This window comes from Podarcis tiliguerta (genome assembly GCF_965153285.1).
Source record: "Podarcis tiliguerta genome assembly, chromosome: 13".
In the NCBI taxonomy this organism is placed as follows: domain Eukaryota; kingdom Metazoa; phylum Chordata; class Lepidosauria; order Squamata; family Lacertidae; genus Podarcis; species Podarcis tiliguerta.
Genome location: NC_139546.1, coordinates 48,272,967 through 48,294,349, shown reverse-complemented (window position 1 = coordinate 48,294,349; position 21,383 = coordinate 48,272,967). Strand labels below are relative to the sequence as shown.

At 48.3% G+C, this 21,383-nt stretch overlaps 1 protein-coding gene across 1 annotated transcript in view; it reads left to right on the top strand.

Annotated features, from left to right (window-relative positions):
• Positions 1 to 21,383, top strand: part of TGM1 (transglutaminase 1) — a 56,952-nt gene that overhangs the window by 3,413 nt on the left and 32,156 nt on the right. Inside the window, exons 2-3 of the mRNA XM_083410201.1 lie at positions 11,184 to 11,399; positions 15,773 to 15,964. Coding sequence (XP_083266327.1) covers positions 11,189 to 11,399; positions 15,773 to 15,964 — 403 coding nt within the window. The 5' untranslated portion in view covers positions 11,184 to 11,188. The remainder of the gene's footprint in view (positions 1 to 11,183; positions 11,400 to 15,772; positions 15,965 to 21,383) is intronic.

Below are 21,383 nucleotides of genomic sequence, written 5' to 3'. Positions count from 1 at the left end.
ATGGTTCGTTTCTGAATAGATGGGGCAGTTTGTTAGCTGCGGTTTCTGGCCTAGAAGCCCCCTCCGTCTGGTGTGATACCCTGCGTCAAAAGAAACGTACCAGTACTCTGCACACGCTCAGAAATGCTCTCTTCTTGGGTGAAGTTGCAGCCCCGTTTCTCTGCCGGGGTTTATTTCTTTATTTCTTCAGCGTGTGTGGATGTGTGGGCTCCTCTTATAGTCAATATTCACGTTTTATACCGTATTTTATGCTGTTTTTTGTAGCATCAATTAAGTTTGTTGTTAGCCGCCCTGAGCCTGGTTTTCTGAACCGGGAAGGGCGGGGTATAAATAAAAAATTATTATTATTATTATATAATATTTAAAAAATAATAAGGCAGCGCCCAGACGAAAACGAGAGCAGAGCATTTCCTCGGTCGACTTCCACTTTCTCTTCCTCTGTCTTGAGAGAAAAGGAGAGTTCTTGGAAGGGGGCCTCAAAGTTTAGTCCAAAAGCAAGAGAACCGCTTTGACCGGCATCCCTTCTAGCAGGGCTCCTGTGTGGCAGGCAGAAGTTCAACAGAGGCAGTTTTTTTCTCCCCAGCTGCACCTGTTGGATTTCTGTCTGTCGTGTCCTTGTTCAAAGGCCTTGCGAGACATGGGAGGGATATGGCAAGCCTGGATCGAGGACCCTGGAGTTCTTTACGAACCTCCACCTGCTGTTGGGAAAATTATTGCAAGCCGGGACTCCTGGGTTCCCAGATTTGGCCCCGGGGCTTGTTTAGCTGTTGCTTCATTACAGCTAATGGCCCAACCAGAAACTCAGTTTCACCTGCTCCATCCAGCTGAACCGGCAAACCTCACCGTTCGCACACCTTGGCAACCTTAATTAGCTCTACGGAGGCCGTCCCCATTGGCTACCTGGCCAGCAGGTGGGTGGGGCACCCTGGGAGATGAGCAACTTTTTCCTGGGAAGGATATTCCCAAATCTCCAGTCCTCCCAACGCACACGCAAGTCCCTGGCCTCAGCCGCGCCTCAGCTCCTTCCTGCATTCCAGGCCCTGAGGACGTCCACCTGTTCAGCCACCCGGATGAGAGAGGAAATTAATTCCCTGGATCTCGCCCAGTGTGGCAAGAGGGCCCCTGAGCATGGGCAGAGTGCTTTTCTTCCCGTGCAGGGGAAACCCAACCTGCAGCAGCCCTCCTCCCCACCCCTGAGACTCCTGGGCTTGCTGGGAACACCGGGAAGCTGCCTTATAACTAAACGGATTCATCCAGGGCAGTGCTGCCTGTTCTGGCTGGCAACAGACTGCAGGACTGCAGAGAGGGGGGATTGCAGATGCCCAGCCACTGAGCCAGGGACACGGGTGGCGCTGTGGGTTAAACCACAGAGCCTAGGACTTGCCGATCAGAAGGTCGGCGGGTCGAATCCCCGCGATGGGGTGAGCTCCCGTTGCTCGGTCCCTGCTCCTGCCAACCTAGCAGTTCGAAAGCACGTCAAAGTGCAAGTAGATAAATAGGTACCGCTCCGGCGGGAAGGTAAACGGTGTTTCTGTGTGCTGCTCTGGTTCGCCAGAAGCGGCTCAGTCATGCTGGCCACAGGACCCGGAAGCTGTACGCTGGCTCCCTCGGCCAATAAAGCGAGATGAGCGCCACAACCCCAGAGTCGGCCACGACTGGACCTAATGGTCAGGGGTCCCTTTACCTAGCCACTGAGCCGCAGCCCTTGTTGAAGAAGACAAACACTGGGTTGCTGCTAAACGGACTTCCATCTTGATGCACCCCTAAGACATAGCTGGAAGGGACCCCTAGGTTCATCTAGTCCACCCCCTGCGATGCTAAAGCATCCATGGTTAAAAAACCTGCAAGGAAGGGCACAGACACAATTGGGCACTTGGTTGCCACAACAATTCCCAGGTGCTTGAAACCAGAGTCTAGCCCAGCACCTTAGGGAGTCCCTGAATTAATATCTTGCGAAATGCGTCTTTGCAGATAAGGGTGTTCCTATTTCTTCCCTGCCGACGTTCATCAAGGCTGCCACAAAGTGCTTGTTAGCTCTCAGGTTGGCATAGGAAACTTTCGGCCCAGGACTCTGCGGTGTTACCCAAAGTGGCCTGGGCAGGATATTTGCAAGGCAGAGGTATTTAAAGCATGCTAACTGGTGGTCATGGGAACAAGCTCTTAAAGATAGCGGCGTTCCCAGCCGGCTGAGTGGAGGTTTAGCGAAAAAGGCAACCGGGTGACGGGAGGGAATGAGAGAGGGGCGTAAAAATTACGACGGTGCGTAAAAATGATGCTGTTCTCTCACAACGCCGAAACTCGCAGACATCCAATGGAGCTGAATGTTGGGAGATTCGGGCCTCACAAAGCAAAGTCTTTCTTCGCCCGGAGAGCAGTTGAGCTGCGGAACTCACTGCCACTGGACACAGCGATGGCCACTCACTCAGATGGGCTTGAAAAGAGGATTGGCCTTAGAGAGAGAGAGAGCGAGAGAGAGAGAGCACTCAGGAATGGGGATCTGGCTGGCTGCTGTGAGGACAGAATGCTGGATACGTATTTATTTATTTCAGTCAAGAACCGGTTGAGATGCCGGACTCGATGGGCCTTTGGCCTGATCCAGACTCCAGACACTCCGTATATTAATTCTGAGCCTCCCCCAACCACTCCCATTGCCCCATGCTGCATGTTCTGTGCTCCCTAAGGCGTCGTTTGATAAATATTTGGCCACATTGTATGGAAAATAAGGCAACCGACCTAGACAGCTATCCCAGATCGGAGGACAAAGGGTTCTGAATACTAGCCGTTGACCATGGAGCAGCAGAAATAACAGGTTATTGCTCTCGCCGTCCTGCTTCCGGGCTTCCCGGAGGCATCTAGGTGATCCACTCTTTAGGCCTTTGGCTTGTTCCAGCAGATTGTAAGCTCCTTGGGGCAAGCTACTGTTGCTCGAGGCAAAACTGATAATGGCTCTATAGAAACAAACAAGGATAAAGATGTAAATTCCCGTGTGTGCCGTCCTTAAAGGACCTGGGGCACCTTCTCCCTTGCTCCCAGGCTCATCGTGCTGGTTTTGAGCGAGGCATCCTTGATCCAGCCTTGCCCCAAATGGTGCAACCTCCAGAGGGAGCACAACTCCCATTTGGAGGGCGCCAGGTTGGGGGACGCTGTATTTCTCTTAGGAACCTGCCTGTTGATGGAGGTGAGCCCCCAGAAATCAGGTGCTTCCACCTCTGGAAAGCACCGGAAGGAGCTTCCACATTTGAAAGTGGGTGGCTCCCAGATGCGGGGCCTTCTTTGTGGTGGCACCCCAGCTATGAGTTCCACTAACACGCGCCTATGAGGGAATGGTTGTAATGTTTCCATAGTGCCGTCTCTGTTGCCTTTTGGGCGTCAGGAACAGTCTACTGTGTTTACACTTTCCAAAGCGAGTAAAGCTGTTTGCTTAATCATTATGGATATTGCTTTTTTAACGCTGCCTGAGCAGCAGGTTTTACGATGCCTCATTATGTTAACAGCGAACTGCGGTTTTAATTGTCAACAGGTTTATCATTTTTAGCTTTTCGCTGGGGTTGTGCCAGATGTTCTGAAGGAAGTGCGGAAGAGCAGAAAGGTCTAAAACGAACAAATAAATTACATTTCGGGGGGCAGGAATATTCCACCCAGACCCGAGCCTTGACCTTTCCGTGTGTGGATAGTTTTCGGGAAAGGATGGACAGCGCAGCGTCAAAAAGCTGTGGCGAAAGGCAGACCCGCACCGGTAGAGCAAGAGACTCTTAACCTCCGGGTTGTGGGTTCGAGTCCTGCGATGGGCAAAAAGTTCCTGCATTGTGGGGGGTTGGACTAGATGACCCTTTGTGTCCCTTCCAGCTCTACAAATCCATGATCGCTGGGTGCAAAATAATAATAATAATAATAATAATAATAATGATGATGATGATGATGAATTTTATTTATATCCCCCCCTCCCCAGCCGAAGCCAGGCTCAGGGCTGCTAACAACAATAAAATAGTACAACATTCTAAAATCATTTCATTATAAAATTAATTCAACTCAAATTGATGGCAACCATTGGGCTAAAGTTCTGTGAAGACTGCCAAAGGAGGGAGTTAGGCTGCGCCCTGACCAAAGGTCTGGTGGAACAGCTCTGTCTTGCAGGCCCTGTGGAAAGATGTCAAGTCCCGCAGGGCCCTAGTCTCTTGTGACAGAATCATAGAATCATAGAATCATAGAGTTGGAAGAGACCACAAGGGCCATCGAGTCCAACCCCCTGCCAAGCAGGAAACACCATCAGAGCACTCCTGACATATGGTTGTCAAGCCTCTGCTTAAAGACCTCCAAAGAAGGAGACTCCACCACACTCCTTGGCAGCAAATCCCACTGTCGGACAGCTCTTACTGTCAGGAAGTTCTTCCTAATGTTTAGGTGGAATCTTCTTTCTTGTAGTTTGGATCCATTGCTCCGTGTCCGCTTCTCTGGAGCAGCAGAAAACCTTTCTCCCTCCTCTAGGTGGACATCCTTTTATATATTTGAACATGGCTATCAGAGCATTGCACCAGATCAGGGCCACAGCCGAAAAAGCCCTGGCTCTGGTTGAGGCCAGCCTAACCTCTCTGTGGCCTGGGACCTTCAGGATGTTTTTGTTTGAAGACCTCTGTGGGACATACCAGGAGAGGCGGTCCCGTAGGTACGAGGGTCCTAGGCCGTATAGGGCTTTAAAGGTTAAAACCAGCACCTTAAACCTGACCCTGTACTCCACCGGGAGCCAGTGCAGCTGGTAAAGCACGGGTGAATGTGATCTCGCAGTGAGGACCCCGTAAGGAGTCTTGCCGCAGGAGTGGGTTTGTAAAAACAGCACTCGTTGCAGGATCAGCTTGCGACAATAAAAAGCAAGGCGTGTGTTGCGCAGGTGGCATCTCCACGAAAGGCTTGCAAAAGAAACCTTGTCCGAAACCGTAGAGAGCTGCTACCAGTCAGTGTAGACAGCACAGGGCAGAGTGGATCAATGGTCTGACTTACCAAACATAGCGTGCTCGGACAGGCAGCATCACCCCAAGCCCTCAGGCAGAGGTCTGTCACCACCCCTGGCTATCTGGTCCTCTGAATGTTGACCCACCCAACTCAGAACTGCTCTTGTTGTTCCTGTGAGGTTTATCACCCACCTTTTCCCCATAGCTGTTATTCTTGGGAGCAGTATTTCAGACAGGCCCTTCCTGGAGATAACGGGGATTTCAACAAGAACCTTTTCGCCCTTCCACTTTGCTGTGGCCTCTTCCCAAAGTCCTGTTTTCGACATGCAGGGAAATACCCAAAGCCTTGAACGGAGCCAATTCCAGCGGTTACGAAAGCGTTTCTGAATTGTTCTATCTCTTTCGCCATCCGGGCTGAGCGCAAGGTCTTTCTGCCAACTCCTGACGTCTCTCCCTTCCTCCTTTGAAACATCTGTCCACATCTGGAGTGATGTCAGCTAGAGCAGAGGGCAGGCGGGCAGAGGTAGCCCAGTATCTTCTGGGGCGCCCACCCAGCCCTATTTTTGACCCTCGGATTTCCACATCCAGAGATGAGGGCCCTCGTGTCCAAAGTCACCGGACAGCTGACCGCTGAGTCAGGAAATATTTGCACGCGGAAAGGGGAAGGGAGTCTGGAAAACAAAACAAAAACCCCAGGGATTAAGAGGTTGGGCACTGGATTTCAAGGAGGGAGATTCCAGGGTGTCTGGCTTTCTCTGAGGGGAGGGTCTGGGTCAGCACAGCCAAGATTTCGGGTTTCCCCCTAGACACATTCGGGAGAGGGTCGTAGCTCAGGGACAGAGCGCCTTCAAAGCCACTCGCTTCCTCCAAAGAATTCTGGTGACCGTGGTTTGCTGGGAACTGTAGCTCTGTGGCAGATAAACTACAGTTCCCATGCTTCTTTGGAGGGGCGTTGCCTGCTTTAAATGTACACTGTGTCCACAGCCTGTGAGCATTATAGCCAGAGCCTGTGGGATTCATAAAGCCAGGATCCTGCCTTCTGCAACATGGTGCCCTCCAGTTATTTTAGTCCAGGGGTCAGCAACCTAAGGCCCATGGGCCACAAGCAGCCCATGGGGGTCATTTTACCGGCTCATCAGCCGCCCCCAAACTGAGCCGCCCGCCTGGCGAGTCCGTGCGCGCTGCGCAGATGACAGAATCCGGCCCACAGAGGGGGCTCTGTGGCAGTGAACCGGCCCGGGCAAGGTAAGCCTTGCCGACCCCTGTTTTAGTCTATAGCAGAGGTCAGCAAACTTTTTCAGCAGAGGGCCGGTCCACTGTCCCTCAGATCTTGTGAGGGGCCGGACTATATTTTGGGAAGAAAAAAAATGAACCGATGCCACAAATAACCCAGAGATGCATTTTAAATAAAAGCACACATTCTACTCATGGAAAAACACCAGGCAGGCCCCACAAATAACCCAGAGATGCATTTTAAATAAAAGGACACATTCTACTCATGTAAAAACACACTGATTCCCGGACCGTCCGCGGGCCGGATTGAGAAGGCAATTGGGCCGGATCCAGCCCCCGGGCCTTAGGTTGCCTACCCATGATCTATAGCAACCCCAGGCGGCATGGCCACAAGAGCTGTCCAGGGACTGGTCTCGGTCGAAAGAGAACATCTGTCCTTCTGGTACCCTCCTCCCAAAATATTTAAGATGGCCTAGCCTAGTCCCCATCCAGGTGTTTCCAACTACATCCATGCTGGCTGGAGCTGGTTGGAGTTGCAGTTGAGAACATCTGGGGAAGCGCCCAGTTGCCAAAAAAACCAGGTTTAGATCGAACGGGGAGACTTTGGTCTTGGATTCCACAGTCCTCTGGGATGGCAACAGTTGTTTTTTGCAGATTAGAATGAGGCCAGAGATGGCTTAGAGGGACGCCAATTTTGCCTATCCAGTGCTTTGCACTACATGTCCCATCAGCACCACCACTGCCCCCCCAAAAAACCAGGAGGGCACCAGGTTGGCAAACGTTGTGCTTGAACCGGTGAACTCTGGGGCCACAGACACGCCATAGATTTAGAGCACCGTGACTCCGCTTTAAACACCCATGGCTTCCCTCAAAGAATTATGGGAGCTGTCGTTTTTTAAGGGCGCTGAGAGTTGTCAGGAGACCCCCTTGCAAAACGACAATTCCCAGTGCTCCCTGTGAAGAGGAATTTTTAAAATAATAATATTTTATTCTCTTTTCCCCCATTTGGAATACGTTTGTTACTCAGCAATTATATTCCAATTCAACCAAACTAGTCACTTTCCGTGCTCACCCAACATCGATTTTCATAACCCAAATTACATACAATTGTATTTTAAGGTTCTAATTTCCTCCTCTTTAGCATGTTTCTTGATATCTTCTATTTTCTTGCACTTCAAACCCCGTTGTGGCCTTCACGCACGGGAATTAACTTTTAATATAGGCTAGGAAAGGTTTCCAGTCTTCTTTGAAAGATTTCAATTTGTATATTCTTTCAGTGCCTTCAGTTTTGCCATCTTACGTGAAGAGGCGTTGATTGTTTGTCCACTCTGGGAATTGAAGTGGGCGCTTTCAAATGTATGGCCTGAGTGAGGCCTGGCTCCCACCAGCCAGTGGTCAGTGGTCAAGGATGACAGTCGGAGACAGGGTGGATTTGATTTAAATCAAATCGATTTAAATCACTAGTCAGTAAGACTTGATTTAAATCATATATATTTTTACAGAAAGACTCATTCTTGCTGGCATCATCTTAATATTTACAACCAGGTTTCGTTTTCGGAATAATAAATTTTCAGAGTAGTTTTTACAGTTATATAAAAAATTACAGATTTGGTTATACTATTAGAAATGCGTAGACCGATCATTATGAAATTATTGTGCGGTTTGATAAGTTAACTGTTTATATTTGGACAACTTTTCTGCTGCACCTGCTTGGAAGGAGAAAAATAATCATTTCCTTAGTAACAGTTTAAACAATTTATTTAACTAAAACAATGACATTATAGCATATGTGTTCATGTTGGTTAACTGATGTGGTTAAACAATTTTTTAAAAAAGAAACAACCTTAAGTTTTAGCAAACATGAAAAACTTGAAACAAATCCTTATTTCCTAATGAATAGCCTTTCGACTATAATGTAACTTAGAAGAATGGCAGATCAGTATGATGGAATATGCAGAACTGGCGAAGCTGACTGGGAAAATCTGAAACCAGAGTGATCAAGATTTCCAAAAAGACTGGAGTAAATTTGTACAATATTTGAGGGATAATTGTAAACATAGAACTACACTAGCAGGGTTGAATTAACAAGACTTGTAATGCTAATGAGCATTACCTTTTTATATCTATTTAAAATTTGGGATCAATGGAGAATGTGAAATGTAAATTGGAAGAGGTACAAATGCTATGGTATAGAAATGAATTATGAAAACCCATGAGACGGGAGGGAGAGAAGTTGATTAGCTCATAAGAGCAAGAAGTAAAGTTAAGAATAAGGTTGTATTTAAATACTATAAAATGGAAATCAAAATATATATATTATTTTAAAAAATAGAAAGATTTTTCCTCCAAAAGCATTTTATTTTAAAAAACCAATTTAAATTTTAAAAAATCCAATTTGTTAAAAAAAAAAAATAATAAAAATCTTTGATTTTTTTTTTTTATCCACCTGGGTTGGAGATGTATCAGTCTGCAAGGAAAAGCTGTGAAATAAAGCCGAGATTGCAGATTGGAACGCAGAGGGGAATATCGCTTTAAAGAAGGGATTGGGCCTTCAAATGACTCTCACCTGGGCAGCATCTTCTGGCCATATAATCCTAGGTTTTCAGAGGCGGGGGAGAACACCCACAGGAAGTGACAAAGGTGGCTTAAAAATGAATGGCAGAGCTGGTGTTTAGCAGCGTCCCAGCCCTGGATAAGAATGTAGAAAGAAGCCGGGCTTGATGATGGAAGAGGCTTTTGAGTAGAGTCATACTCTCACTCGATTTATTTGTGTACCAATTCGTTTCCCTGGCTGCCAGGAGGAAAGCCAGGCTTTGTGGTTTCGGCTGGTGGCAGCCCGGGGTGGTTGCCACCTTTTGTTTCTGGCACGGTGCCTGTGCTCTTGACAGAGGCGTGGCAGTCCCACATTCAACAGGCGGTGCGGCAAGTTGGGGGAAACACCCCCTGTTGAATTCTGGAATTCCATGCCTTCCGTTCAAGGTATGAGAACCGATTTTTTTTCCCCCAGGCTGAGCCTTAGACAGTGGCGTAGCGTGGGTTGTCAGCACCCGGGGCAAGGCAAGTAATTTGCGCCCCCTAACCCGTGGATTTTAGCAGGGGGCAGAGAGCTGCGAGTGCGAGCGCCCCCCCCCCCCAAGATGTTGCACCTGGTGCGGCCGGCCCCCCCTGCACCCCCCACGCTACGCCACTGGCCTTAGAAGTTTGAAAGCCAGGACTTCTGAGTTGTCTAAGCTGGGGGCAGGTGGAGCAAAGGGGAACTCTGATTCCAAAACCGCAAAAAAGACTGCTACGTTTCTGCTGCAGAAGCAGATGGGAGGAAGTTTTATTCTCTGTTAATTAATATTAATTAACAATTTGGTTGACCATCTGATAAGGGGCCTCGCGTGTCGAAACGGGAAAAGTTAATTCAATATGCATGCAGGAATTGGTGGATGGCTATTGCGATGTTCTGTAAGGTTTGAAGATAAACTAGAATTAATTGGGGAATGTGATGGGGAAGCATCTAGGAGGGCATGTGGGAAGTCAGAAATGGGGGGGGGGGGAGGAAATGTTAAATTTGTTCCGATTTGGAAAAACGTTAAATTTGTTTTGATTTAATTTGTTTACATTAGTGACCAATTTGTTTAAAAAAATTGAAAATCAATAAAAAATGATTTGCCAAGAGAACTCGGATCACGAGCTCTGGCATCCCTTTCTAGTTTTGGAAGGGAAAATCTGGGGGGAAGCTGTGGGTCCCCTCCCCCCCCCCCCCCGGCTGACATGGCTGTTCTGTAGAATAAGTCCTGCCTCAGCCAAGGTGCTATCAGATAGCAAGGAAGACCCACCCTCACTGAAGGAGATATTGGGTTACTGTCCCAGGGGCTGTGCCAGCCTCTATCCTGGGGCCTAGTAGCAGTGGCGTAGCGTGGGGGGTGCAGGGGGGCCCGGCCGCACCGGGCGCAACATCTGGGGGGGGCGCGCTCGCACTCGCAGCTCTCTGCCCCTACCTGGCTCACTCACTCTCTCTCACTGCAGTGCTGGCTGTGCGAATCCGATCCGAGCCGCCGGGTCGCCGCCCACTGTGGAGGGGAGGGTGCCAGGCGTGCGGTGCGGAGCAGAGAGAGAGAGAGGGACTATCTGGGGGAGGGACAGTGCAGCGGGGGGGGGCGCAAATTACTTGCCTTGCCCCGGGTGCTGACAACCCACGCTACGCCACTGCCTAGTAGTCAGCTACGGATGTGATGACTCTCCAGAATGCCCATTCCATGCTTCCCACACAGTTGCCAGCCTCCCAGCTGGGAGAAATAGGGTTTTCTGCTGCTAAAATGCAGCTGTGTCTGGAGTGGAGTGAATAAAACAGCTGAGTACAGTGGTACCTTGGGTTACATACGCTTCACGTTACAGACTCCGCTAACCCAGAAATAGTACCCTGGGTTAAGAACTTTGCTTCAGGGTGAGAACAGAAATCGTGCGGCGGTAGCGGGAGGCCCCATTAGCTAAAGTGGTGCTTCGGGTTAAGAACAGTTTCAGGTTAAGAATGGACCTCCGGAACGAATTAAGTACCCGAGGTACCACTGTAGTAAAAAAGGTAAAGGGACCCCTGACCGTTAGGTCCAGTTGTGGCCGACTCTGGGGTTGCAGCGCTCATCTCTCCTTATTGGCCGAGGGAGCCAGTGTACAGCTTCTGTGTCATGTGGCCAGCATGACTAAACCGCTTCTGGCGAACCAGAACAGCGCACGTAAACACCGTTTACCTTCCCGCCGGAGCGGTACCTATTTATCTACTTGCACTGGTGTGCTTTCGAACAGCTAGGTTGGCAGGAGCAGGGACTGAGCAACGGGAGCTCACCCCGTCGTGGGGATTCGAACCGCCGACCTTCTGATCGGCAAGCCCTAGGCTCTGTGGTTTAACCCACAGCGCCACCACTGTAGTATAGATTCGAAATTCTGCCCCCCGGAGCTACAGTGCCCCTAGTGCCGGGAAACGGCGTTGCATTAATCTTTTCTTCTCTTCCTACTCTGCAGACAAGATGCCGGTGGCAGACACTCGCGGGGACGCGGGGCGATGGACCAATGTCAGTTACCGCGTGCGGCAGCCCAATCAGCCGGAGACCGGCCCCAGGAGGAAGAAGAGGAATTGGTTCCACAAATGCTGCGCCTGCTGCTCGGGCCAGGGGGACGACGACTGGGGTCCCTCGCCCGGGGAGGTCCCAGGAGCACGGCGAGAGCCCGTTATCCGAGGTGAGATATCCTTGGGCAAGGATGTGTGAGACCCTTGCCAGGCGAGAGAGCCGGGGTGAAATCAAAACAATGTGCAGAGTGTGCAGACGTGTTTATTTATTTTTTAAATATTACTTTTTCTTAATTTTTCAACATAACATTTTCAACAGTAATTCAACATACTTTCATATCTTATACCATTTTTTTTACTTCCATCAATCACATCTGAAAATTTTCCAATCTATTCACTTAATATACATTTCTTTTTAAAAAAGATTTTTATTCGTTTTTCATTTTCGTTCATTACATACATCTCAAATTCTTAACATTTACTATATATTCCTCCCTCCCTCCCCTCCAAAACTTGCGTTTCTTGTTTCTATTTTCACCCGCTTTGCTATTGTTCAACAGAGAAAGTTATGAATAACACAACATCAAACCTTAAAAACATAAAAATAAAATTAAATACATCACCCTATTTCGCTATCTTCCAAACATTTTCTGGTGCTAATAATGTGGATGTTTATTTAAATCCTGCCATCAAGTCTATTGCCTTTCTTTGTTTCTACAAATATAATACGAATGGTTCCCAATCTTTTTCAAAGTCTCTGTTGTCTTTTTCTCTTCGTCTTTCTGTCATTTTTGCCAGTTCGGCATAATTCATCAACTTCTCTTGCCGTTGTTCTTTAGTTGGTATATCTCCAGTCTTCCAATTACATTTCTTACTTCCACTATTACATTTAAACCTCATAACTAATATCTCTATCCTTTCTGTACTTTGCAAGGTTTCATATATTTCCCCTTACAAAACTTCTTGTAGTCCTACTAGCGTAATTTGTTGATTACAGTTGCTCTTCAAATAGTTCGTATATTTCTTCCAATCTTCTGTAAATCTCTGGTCCCGCAGGTTTCGAATCCTTCCTGTCATTTTATCTAATTCTGCGTAGTCCATCAATTTTGTCTGCCATTCTTCTTTCGTCGGGATTTCTTCTTGTTTCCGTTTCTGGGCTAACAATACTCTTGTCGCTGTTGTTGCATATAAAAAACAATTTAACACCTTGCCTATTAATATCCGAGTGTGCAGACGCGTTTAAATCCCGCTCATCATCATCCCTTTTAATTTGTATACCGTCCTTCTATCTTACAATACCCAAAGTGGTTTACAAGCTGAAGAAACAAAGAATGTCCACCTTATAACAATCTAACGCAAGACAAAAATGTGATAATGAAACGTAACTTTAAAATAAGCAAATAAATTAGCCTTCAAAAATCATTAGAATAGCATAGAAGAATAATATCAGCATATAAAAATTAAACCGAAATCCACAACAGTTACAATAAATAATTTCTAAACTACAATCATCAATAAGACACCAGCAAGCCACAGAGCATAAAATAATAACAATCCAAATTGAGAAGCAGGGACTGGAGGGTGGGGCAAGGCAGGTGGATGAAGGCCTTGCCTGATGAAATCTCTCCCCTCCCCTTCTGCACTCTGGTGCAGCTGCACAGGTTTTGGGCTTCTCTCGAAGTTTTGAAACGGGAATTGGTAGGAAGGTGTTGATTTTGAAATTCAGCTTTGAGACAGAGGCTTTAAAACACATGTGCTTACAAAAATAGAAGTTCATCTGACTAAAGCAGCCTTCACCAGCCCAGCGCCATCTGGGTGTTCTAGACTACAACTCCCATGATGGGAGTTATAGCCCAGAACATCTGGACGGCACCATCATGGGAGGTGTAGCACAGAACATCTGGACAGCGCCATCATGGGAGTTGCAGCCCAGAACATCTGGACGGCACCATCATGGGAATTGCAGCCCAGAACATATGGACGGCACCATCATGGGAGGTGTAGCCCAGAACATCTGGATGGCACCATCATGGGAGGTATAGCCCAGAACATCTGGACAGTGCCATCATGGGGGTGTAGCCCAGAACATCTGGATGGCACCATCATGGGAGTTATAGGCCAGAACATCTGGATAGCACCAGGCTGGTGTAAGCGCTGGGGAAAGAGATCTCCCCTCTTGTCTTCTGTAATAAAATTTTATTTATATCCTGCCCTCCCCAGCTGAAGCCGGGCTCAGAGCGGCTAACAACAATAAAACAATAAATAAGGCATTATGCACATGACTGATACTGTTTTGACCTGTGAACCTTATTGCCAATATTTTAAGAACCCTTCTTTCTTCCCTGAATGGAGAAATCCACTGGCGATCCTTCTGCAGAGTTGTACGCAATGCATCGGAATAAATTCTGTACCCTTTGATGGGTTTCTGCTGTACTCCTTCCATATGTTTTCAGGGCCTCCAACGGAGGAGTCTCGCCAGGTGAGATGTTGACATCGGTCAACGGTGTCATGCGGCAGCAGAAAAAGCTAACACAATTCTGTGCTGCACCAGATCAGGGAAGTCATAGACCTGTTCTGTTCTGCCTTGGCTGGACCCCACCTGGAATATTGTGTCCGGTTCTGGGCGCCACAATTTAAGAAAGATATTGACAAGCTGGAACTTCAGTTCCCTCCAGCTGAGGTGGGGGACTCCATTTCACTGGCAGAGGTGGGGTGGCCATCTGTCAGAGATTCTGTCTTCTTAATAAATGTAGTCTTATTGATTTCCAATATATAAATTACAAAAGAGAGAAAGGTACAGAAACAAAACTCCAACTCTCTCCACTCCAGGACGGATCAATCTGTTATTGTTATTTTTAAATTTTTGTTTATTTGGTTTTTCAACTTAAAATTTTACAGAGATATATCAAACGTAAGCCATAAACACAAGATTCCAAGGAATCTCCTAGACTTCCATCCTCCCCTTTGTGGGTCCTATTATTAATCATTTCCTCCCACATCTTTTATGATCGTCCGAACCCTTCACCTCTTCCGTTATGTCCAGAATTCAGCCTTAAACTATAAGTGATATCCTACTAACGATTTTAACCATTCATCTAGTTACGGTAAGTTTCCCTAAGTCCAATCTGTGATTTCGGTAGCTGCCAGTCTTCAGCATTGCCAGTAAAGTGTTTCATAAAAGGATGCCGTTTTTCAACAAAATCGCCCGCATCATTTGTATTATTTGACGTGTGTATTCTCTCCGTTAATGCCAGCAGTGCCGGATTTATGTATAAGCCAAACAAGCTATAGCTTAGGTTCCCACTCTCTTGGGGGGCCCCCAAAAAAATTAAACGGAAAAAAACCCCATTTCCAAAATATAAAAAATTAAAGGGGAAAAAACTCATTTTCAAAACATAAGATATAAAACAAATAAATTAAAACAGGCGTAGGCAAACTCGGCCCTCCAAATGTTTTGGGACTACAATTCCCATCATCCCTGACCACTGGTCCTGTTAGCTAGGGATGATGGGAGTTGTAGTCCCAAAACATCTGGAGGGCCGAGTTTGCCTATGCCTGAAATAAAACCTACATACAGCAACAGTGTTTTGTGTGGTGCAGGCTCCTATGATCTAAGGCCTGCTCACCTGCTCCCTAAAATATCACTGTTTTGCTCCTTTCTATATAGAGGGTGCCTGCATTCTGCGCGGACTGCTTGCCTGGCAACATGGGCAAATGGCTTGAGATACCTATGAGGTCCATAAATGACCATATAGAATATAGTCAACCCTCCCCCCCAAAAGTGACAATTTGTTGTTGACAAAGGACAGCTGGACATATAAAGGGCCCCTTTGCCTTCAGTAGCTTAGGGCCTTGTCAAACCTAAATCCAGCCCTGAATGTCAGGGGTTTTTTAGGCAGAGATTTTTGCATTGCAGGGGACGAGATGAGCCTTCCAACCATACAATGCCGGGATAATAATAATAATAATAATAATAATAATAATAATAATAATATATTATTATTTATACCCCGCCCATCTGGCTGGGCTTCTCCAGCCACTCTGGGCAGCTTCCAACAAAATACAGTGGTGCCTCGCAAGACGAAAAGAATCCGTTCCGTGAGTCTCTTCATCTAGCGGTTTTTTCGTCTTGCGAAGCAACCCTATTAGCGGATTAGCGCTATTAGCGGTTTAGCGGCTATTAGCGGCTATTAAAGGCTTAAGGGATTAGCGGATTAGCTGCTAAAAGGCTATTAGCAGCTTAGTGCCTTAGAAAAAGTGGGTGGGGAGCAGAAAAAAATTGCAAGACTCGCAAGACATTTTCGTCTTGCGAAGCAAGCCCATAGAGAAATTTGTCCTGCGAAGCGCATTGAAAAACGGAAAACCCTTTCGTCTAGCGGGTTTTCCGTCTTGCGAGGCATTCGTCTTGCGGGGCACCACTGTATTAAAATACAGTAATGCATCAAACTTTAAAGGTTCCCTAAACAGGGCTCCCTTCAGATGTCTTCTAAAAGTCTGGTAGTTGTTGTTCTTTCTGACATCTTTTCCTCCCTCCCTTGAGCAGAGGGCATGCTGGTGGTCAGCGGTGTGGACCTGATGAGCGGCCGATCCAGCAGCAACCGCCGGGCCCACCACACGAACGAGTTTGAGTACGACAATCTCATCCTCCGCCGCGGCCAGCCCTTTGACATGAAGCTCCAGTTCCGCCAGCCGTACGACCCTGAGGAGCACCGCATCTGCCTCGAGTTCCTTATCGGTGAGCGTGCCGAGAAATGGAGGGATATCTGGCCGTCGGTCGTGGGGGGGGGGCGGAGTGGGGCAGGGGCCTTTGCTGCTTTTAAACAGAGCGTCTAGTCCTTGTGACTGAGCTGCTAAGTTTGGAGGAACTAGGCGAGACGGAAGCAGGCCAGAAATAGCCGCCCAATGTTCTGCAGCACACCTGAGTGTTGTTCAAGTAACTCCGCTTTTTCTCCCAGTTGTGGAATCCATTGCCACATTGTACAGCGGTTCCTTGGTTCGCAAACTTAATCCGTTCCGGAAGTCTGTTCCAAAACCAAAGCGTTCCAAAACCAAGGCGCACTTTCCCACAGAAAGTAATGCAAAACGGATTCATCCGTTCCAGACTTTTCAAAGCAACCCCTAAAACAGCAATTTAACATGAATTTTACTATCTAACGAGACCATTGATCCATAAAATGAAAGCAATAAACAATGTGCTGCAGTCACACAACCAATCCCTCAGTAGCTGAACTGGGTTGCGCACAGTCACAAGAGCAAAACAAAAAAGCCACAAAAAGGCAAGATAAATAGCAAAAACAGACAGACCTCAGCATAACACTCAAAATGGAAGCGTAGCACTCAAAACGGAGCACATCCGGCTTCCGAAAAAAGACGCGTAAGGGGTACCTTTTATCATATGTGGTGGACGTGTGAGGTAAGCAAAGCTTTCTGGGAAAGGATATATAATGAAATAAAAAAAATGTTTAAAATAACCTTTGTTTAAAAACCAGAAGCTTTCTTATTAGGAATTATAGGTAGCAACATACCAAAAGATCAGAAAAGACTTTTTATTTATGGGACAACAGCCGCTCGGATGTTACTTGCCTAACACTCAAAATGGAAGCGTGGCACTCAAAACGGAGCACGCCCGGCTTCCGAAAAATGTTCGCAAGCCCAACACTTACTTCCGGGTTTGCAGTGTTTGGGTTCCAAGTTGTTTGAGTACCAAGGAACCACTGTATAGGGTTGATGCCTAGCTTAGGGAAGTTTGCAAATACACAAGGGAGGTGCCTAAATGGACCTCCTTCTTCTTGGGAAGTGAGGACGGGTGAGAGGGCTGTTGTTTTCGTTCCCCGATGGTGGGCTTCCCAGAAGCATGTGTCTGAATGTATGAAGCAAGAAGGGTTGATCTAGCAGAAGGTCCCCAGATTTACAAATCAGTCCCCATACAAAATCAATTGAAGTTGAAAAGTTTCCCCAGATGCATTGGGGAAAAAATCTGGTAACCTTAAATTCTAGCAGGCCTGCCCTGGTGCGTATTTTTTACAGGAGCTTGTACCCCTCTTTGCGCAAATAATATTCCGATCAGAGAATGTAAGTTCCCCCGGGTGCAAATCATGATGTTTATGTTTTATGCCTAACACAAATTGCCTCAAAAAGCTCAGGAGTGGGGTCTCCAGAGTGGGGTCCCAGGCTTGCACTGCGAGGGGGGCACTTTGGTGCTGCTAGCTCAGCAAAAACAACGCAGGAGGCAGCAGCTAGGAGTTCTGGGTCTGCAACCGCAGCAGGTGCTGTGATTCTCCAGTGGTTTGACTCCACCCTTGGAGGTGCACTCCATTGCTTCACACAGTCCAGGTTCCTGTGATTCTAAAGTGTGGTGTAGTGGTTAAGAACGGTAGATTTGTAATCTGGGGAACCGGGTTCGCTTCCCCGCTCCTCCACATGCAGCTGCTGGGTGACCTTGGGCTAGTCACACTTCTCTGAAGTCTCTCAGCCCCACTCACCTCACAGAGTGTTTGTTGTGGGGGAGGAAGGGAAAGGAGAATGTGAGCCGCTTTGAGACTCCTGCGGGTAGTGATAAAGCGGGATATCAAATCCAAACTCTTCTTCTTCTTCTTCTCGCAGGGCGGGGGGGGGGGTCAAACTCGATGACCCTCTCCCGTTCTGTTTTGCTGCGATCCCAAGGTTCAGAGATGAGCCAAAACGCTCAGCAGGGCTTTGCTCAGCTGCCCGAAGTGAAGCGAGGTTGCTTCTGAGCATGTGCAAAGTGCCTTTCCCTCTCCTTCCCATTCTCACCCACACCAAACATTTCTTGGTCAGAACGTAACCAGGACAGGGTTGAGATGCATCCCACAAATTTCACTGAGGCCACGGCTGCCGTGTTCCCTACTGCCACGTAGTTGTCAGCCGAAGCTGCAGGCAGAAATTCACCGGGTGAAGCTTGGTTCTCAGCCTGCCCTCTTGGATTTCTGCCTGCCCTCCCCTCAGCAGCACAGTTGCACTGGGGCTCTGCAGCCAAGAGCTTTCGCTCCCAGAGGACGTGTCCCGTTTAGTGGAGGAACTGGTCTGTGCTCCTTATCTGCTCAAGTGGGCGAGGAATGTGGCTCTCAGCGTCCCTGGACGCGTTGCTAAACTTCGCTCGGGAGCACAGGGTTTGGTAGCGGGGTTGGGCTGGCAGGCAGTCTGTTTTCTTGGCTTCCGGCCCAGCCGTTCCCATAATTAAGCCCTCGTTTCCCCCCACCCCAACACCGCCATTCTGTTCCTCCTTGCCTGAGATTAAAAAACAGAAAACATCCCACCCTCTGATTAGCTTGCAAGGCCGGCCGCCTCTGTAATTTCTTGGGTTCAGGGGCCGGGGAGCCTTCTGCATTCCACAGCATCTACTGGGAGGGGAACGTGCTCCTTCGAACGGCCCACCCACAATCACAATACGGCCCCCTGCCCTCAGAGAGGGCAGACGTGGCATTTTAGGAGAGGCACATTTTTGAAAAGACATAAGAGGTGGTTCGCAGAGGTCAAGCACTTGCTCTGTATGCAGAAGTCCTGAGTTCGATTCCTGACATCTCCAGGTACAACTGCGGAACTAATAATAATAATAATAATAATAATAATGACTTATTTATACCCCCTCCATCTGGCTGGCTTTCCCCACTCTGGGCAGCTCCCAGCAGAATACAGTGGTACCTCTGGTTACGTACTTAATTTGTTCCGGAGGTCCGTTCTTAACCTGAAACTGTTCTTAACCTGAAGCACCACTCTAGCTAATGGGGCCTCCCGCTGCTGCTGCTGTTGCTGCCGCCGCCTGATTTCTGTTCTCATCCTGAAACAAAGTTCTTAACCTGAGGTACTATTTCTGGGTTAGCAGAGTCTGTAACCTGAAGCGTATGTAACCTGAGGTACCGCTGTATTGAAAACACGATAAAACATCAAACATTCAAACTTCCCTGAACAGGGCTGCCTTCAGATGTCTTCTAAAAGTCAGTTGCTTATTTCCTTGACATCTGATGGGAGGGCGCCACCACCGAGAAGGCCCTCTGCCTGGTTCCCTGTAACCTCACTTCTCTCAGGGAGGGAACCGCCAGAAGGCCCTCTGCGCTGGACCTCAGTGTCTGGGCTGAACGATGGGGGCGGAGACGCTCCTTCAGGTATACTGGGCCGAGGCCGTTTAGGGCTTTAAAGGTAGCTGGAAACCCAGGTCACATAGAATCAAAGAGTTGGGAAGGATCAACGCCTGCAAGGCAGAATTCTTTTGCCCGACGTGGGGCTTAAACCCACGACCCTAAAGAGCCTCGTGTTCCATTGACCAAGCTATGGGCCAATGACCACACCATACCTTTAAAGCACAGAGCTCCCCCGCCGAGGAATCCTGGGAAATGTAGTTTACCTGTCGCAAAGCCACGAGTCCCTGCGTCCGGAACAAACAGCACTTCCAAGGAATCCTTTGGGGGGAAACCATGTGCCCAGTGGCGTAGCGTGGGGGATGCAGGGGGGGCCGGCCGCACCGGGCGCAACATCTGAGGGGGGGGGCGCGCTCGCACTCGCAGCTCTCTGCCCCTACCTGGCTCACTCACTCTCTCTCACTGCAGTGCTGGCTGTGCGAATCCGATCCGAGCCGCCGGTCGCCGCCCACTGTGGAGGGGAGGGTGCCAGGCGTGCGGTGCGGTGCGGAGAGAGAGCGAGGGACTATCTGGGGGAGGGACAGTGCAGCGGGGGGGGGCGCAAATTACTTGCCTTGCCCCGGGTTAGGGGGCGCAAATTACTTGCCTTGCCCCGGGTGCTGACAACCCACGCTACGCCACTGCATGTGCCCTTTCTTAAAAGCAGAGGTTGGGTAGTGATCTGTCGGGGATTCTTTAGCTGACACTCCCGCAGGGTTGGACTAGATGGGGAGCCCTTCGAACCCCACAGTTCTCTGAGTCTATGAAATGAGGTTGGAGGGTTTGGTGTGGATTTGGCCTCCGTCAGAGGAGATGGCACTGGGCTGGGTGGTCAAATAGTGAGTCGTGATGTAAGATACCGTATTTTTTGCTCTATAAGACTCACTTTTCCCCTCCTAAAAAGTAAGGGGAAATGTGTGTGCATCTTATGGAGCAAATGCAGGCTGCGCAGCTATCCCAGAAGCCAGAACAGTAAGAGGGGTTGCTGCTTTTGCTGCGCATCGATCCCTCTTGCTGTTCTGGCTTCTGAGATTCAGATTTTTTTCTTCTTGTTTTCCTCCTCCAAAAACTAGGTGCGTCTTATGGTCTGGTGCGTCTTATAGAGCGAAAAATACGGTAGTTCCTACTTGGGGACTTCTCTGGCTTTTTTCTGGCCCTCTTAGCACCAGTCTGGATAGTTAGCCTTGGTTTTCGTCCCCCAAAAGGTTTTTTGAGTTTCTGCTGAAATGAGGCTGCATTTTAACGTTGTATTTTATTCTTGTTTTTAAGTTGTATTTCAATCAGTTGTTTTCGATTTGGTGTTAGACGCCCTGAGCCTGGTCTTGGCGGGGAGGAGGGCGGGGTATAAATAAAATTTATTATTATTATTATTATTATTATTATTATTATTATTATTATTCCTCAACCCCGTGCTCAGTTGCCAGGGGGCAGAGAAGGGGTCGCCAATGGGAGGGGGGCCTCCACTGGCTACGGCCATGGACTACCCCTCTATTCTGCCTTGGTCAGGCTGCCACCTGGAAAACTGTGTCTGATTCTGGGCGCCACAGTTTTAACAAGGATATTGACAAGCTGGAACGTGTTAAGAGGAAAGCGACCGAGACGATGGAGGGTCTGGGAAAACAAGCCTTATAAGGTCCGGTTGAGGGCGTTGGGGATGTTTAGCCTGAAAAAGAGGAGATATGATAGTCATCTTCTCAGGGGCTGTCACATGAAAGATGGAGCAAGCTTGGGGTTTTTTTCCTGTTCTGGAGGGCAGGACTCGAACCCATGGCTTCAAGTGACAAGAAAGGAGATTCCGACTCAACATCAGGAAGAAATTTCTGGCAGTTAAGAGCTGTTTGACAGGGGAACGGACTTCCTCGGGAGGCGGTGAATTCCTTGGAGGTTTTTAAGCGGAATCTGTTATGGATGCTTTAGCTGAGATTCCTGCATTGCAGGGGATGGACTAGATGACTCTAGGGGTCTCTTCCAGCTCTGTGATTCCCTCGGACATTGCTTGGAGGTAATGTGAGTTGCGGG